The 3461-nt window shown below is 25.1% G+C and overlaps 1 protein-coding gene across 1 annotated transcript in view; it reads right to left on the bottom strand.

The window, feature by feature from the left end:
* The window catches only part of LOC110427114 (putative disease resistance protein At1g12290), a 45386-nt gene that overhangs the window by 41272 nt on the left and 653 nt on the right, over window positions 1–3461 (bottom strand). The window contains exons 2-4 of the mRNA XM_089785460.1: window positions 2501–2675; window positions 2267–2389; window positions 2125–2155 (exon numbers count right to left, since the gene is read on the bottom strand). Of these exons, the coding sequence (XP_089641586.1) occupies window positions 2125–2155; window positions 2267–2389; window positions 2501–2675 (329 nt within the window). The remainder of the gene's footprint in view (window positions 1–2124; window positions 2156–2266; window positions 2390–2500; window positions 2676–3461) is intronic.

Genomic DNA, 3461 nt, shown 5'->3' with positions numbered 1-3461 from the left:
CACTGAGTCAAGCAAAAACATCTATAAAATGTATCACAAATAGTAAAACTAAACGCAATAGCTTATCATCTCAAAGATATAAAAAAAAGTTAATAATACAAATAAAATGCATAAAATATTATGTGAATACAACATAGAAAATCTAAATTGTACCCAAAAGCAACAATTACATTACATAATTTTCCTTACAATATGAGAATACTACACCAGAGCTTCATAATGCACTAAAATGAATTAGAGATAAGGTCTAAGAATATATCAATTTTAAAAAAAAAACAAGTAATATTAAAATCTTATTTTAGAAAAACCTCTTAATTGAAATATATATAATTTTGATGTATAAGAAAATTATTAATTTATATATTAAGTGAGACTTATGTGTTTTTTTAAAAAATATATTATCTTATAAATTTAGTAAATTATTGATTCATAGTTGGGACCGACCACATTTTAATCGAGATTATTAATTTATTGAGTATTAATTAATTAAGATTTTATTGTATAAGTAATAGAAATATTTTTTTGTTTTTTATTTTACACACGTGATATATGGAAATTACTCAAATATATCTTAAATTGTATTCTATTATACTTTTATTCTGTAATTTTTGAAAAAAAAGATGTTTTTGTGTTGAAATTAAATATTTCATGGACAAGTGAAAAATAATTGCATTTATTTTTATTACAAACAAGTAACATTGGCAATAATATATATAATTCCCAAGCCTTAACTTATGAAAATCTGAAAAAAAAATGAAATTGAAATTATTTTCATGCTGTTATATGTAATTTTAATATTGGACATAGAAATTTTGAATTTTGAATAAAATGTTGAATTAAGAAAACCAATGTAGAAAACTTTAATTGACAATACTAATTTTTTAATCATACCGCAAAAATTAAGTAAATCTGCATGATAAGAAATTATAACGTTGCTACAGTTATTAATTAATAGAACTTTTTTAAGTAAAAAACTATTAAAATTATTTTAAAAATTAAATTAAATTAGAATTTGACTAACATAGCATTAAAATTTTAATATAACATTGCTGTATATGCTAACATGCAAAGAAATCTTAACCAAGTTAAATATTTTTAATCGAAAATCATTGAATAGAATTAGAATTCCTATTTAAAAACTGACCATCTATAAATCTTATCAATATTTATATTCATTAAAAATTATTTAAAATAAAAATGTTTAAAAATATAATGAACAAAAATATTTGTTTTCAATAACTAAAAGTTTAAGTAACCTTTACTAAGAGTCTGCTTGACTTTTTTTATTAATTTAAAAATTATTATAAAATTCTTATAAAAAATAATAAATTTTAAAAATAAGTGTTGTTTGGTAAATTTACTTTTATAAGTTCTATAAATCTTTTTTATATATAAATTGTTTGACAAAGCAACTTATTTATATAAATTCTAAGTTTGAATAAAATTACCTTAAACCCTAAATCTAAAATAAATAAATCAAATCCTAAACTAATCAATTATTCTCATCATAGTTTTTTCAAAAGAAAAAGAAGAAATAGTATTTAAATACAGTTTTGAATTTTGAATAACATTAAGAAAAAAAACTTCAGATTTTGCTATTTTTTTACTCGGTGTTTTGTTTTTTTTTCTAATAATTAATCACGATTTGTATTGAAAAGATATGATTTGCAAAAAGAGAGAGGACTGTGTTTTTTAAATAAGGGAATGGAACGTTCTCTCTGTAGCTTTTCCCCAAGCTCATTTTTATTAGATTTTGTTCTTAAAGAAAATTGTTTTTTTTTCAAAGACTTCTCAAAATCCTAATTCTTTTGCTTTGAAGAGATAAATTGAAAGTCATTGAATAGATAATAATTAAATTAAATTATAATTTTAATTTAATTTAGTTTATATCCAAATTTAAATATATATTAACAAATGTAAAAATTTAAATCAGATTACACTCTTGTGTTTGGTTTACTAGATAATTTAATCTGTTTAGATTATTTGATTTGGTCTGAACTCTTACATATATTTGTAATAAATAAATCTAATTAATACTTAAAAGTTATAATAAAAAAAATTGTCTATTTTCGTTGATTCCTTCATGATGGAAATCTACATCTTAGCTAGGTAGACCACTTATACATTCAGACATAAAAGTAAACAAAGTGTTTACCTGCAAAGAGAGGCCAAAGAAGAGGACAGATTGGCAGGCACTAGCTAGGTAGCCAAGAATGAAAAGCTTAGCCGACTGCCATGGAGGCTATGGATATGGATAAGAGCATACCCGAGGCAAACCCATTGTGAAGAAAGAGATATTGGCGCGGCTCAATCTGAAATGAATTCCTATGCTCCTAGCATAAGCCCATCCTTCAGATTGAACCTCACCAACATCGCCTTCAATCTTCATCTTAAACCAAATTCATAGAGATGGGGAAGAGGTGCAAACTCATCTCCAGAAGTGGAAAGTTTTGGTCTGAAAACACATGCTGTATATGCTATCTTTGGTTGGAAATATAACACTGTTTTTGGGTATGGTGGGGTGGGAGGAAGTAGGAAAGGTGGTGGAAAAGTGGAAACTGAAGTCATGAACACGTAAAAGGGCGAAGGAACTGAAGGAATTCATTGATCCTATCCATGACCTTGCCTGCCACTCAACAATTTCATTGTCATGCTTTGCACCTCCTGGGAAAACCCTATACAGGACAATGATAAATGATATCAATCAGAAGAACAACTTTGGTTTATTTTCAGATGAAGACCTCCACTAACACAATACTTAGACAACAAGCATTATATAAGGTTAATTCTTTGTCTTTACCTTGCTTGTTTGTGTGGCATAATAAATGATTATATGATGTTAACTGTTTAACTGTCGTATTGATGATGCAAGAAGGACGAGAAAAAAAAAATCTTATTCTTATTTATACTCTCCAAAAATTGCTAGCAATATTAGTTTGGTGCAATTATACCGATGTTTTATAGGTATAGTATTTTCTTTTCCTTTCTCTTGTTAATTCAAGAATTTTCGGATTAATTGTACCCATTTACGAGGTGATACCAATGTTTTATTGGTATAGTATTTTTTTTTCCTTTCTCTTATCAATATAAGAAATTTCCGATTAATTGTACCCACTTACAAAATGATATCAATGTTTTATAGGTATAGTATTTTCTTTTCCTTTTTCTTCTTAATAGAAGAACTTTTTGATTAATTGTACCTATTTACGAGATATTATTTATTTTAAAATTGAGCTTTGAAAATTTTTTTAAAAGTATTTTATTTGGAGAAGAGGTATGTTCTTGTTTTGAGGGAAGAAAGATTCAAATCTATACCTTTTAAGTAGAGAGATTTTGTATTAATCAACAAGTCAAATGTTTGAGTATTTTTTTTCTTATATTTTAGTTAATTGAATTTCTATTTGATAAATTTTTTGGGTTCAATATTTTCATTTCCTTTCCTTTGTTGATTTAAAGAGTAA

The sequence above is a fragment of the Theobroma umbraticum genome, unplaced genomic scaffold (genome assembly GCF_002168275.2).
Source record: "Theobroma umbraticum cultivar Fairchild unplaced genomic scaffold, ASM216827v3 scaffold_228.0, whole genome shotgun sequence".
NCBI lineage: Eukaryota > Viridiplantae > Streptophyta > Magnoliopsida > Malvales > Malvaceae > Theobroma > Theobroma umbraticum.
Note: the sequence above shows the minus strand (reverse complement) of the source record. Positions and strands in the feature narration are given on the sequence as shown.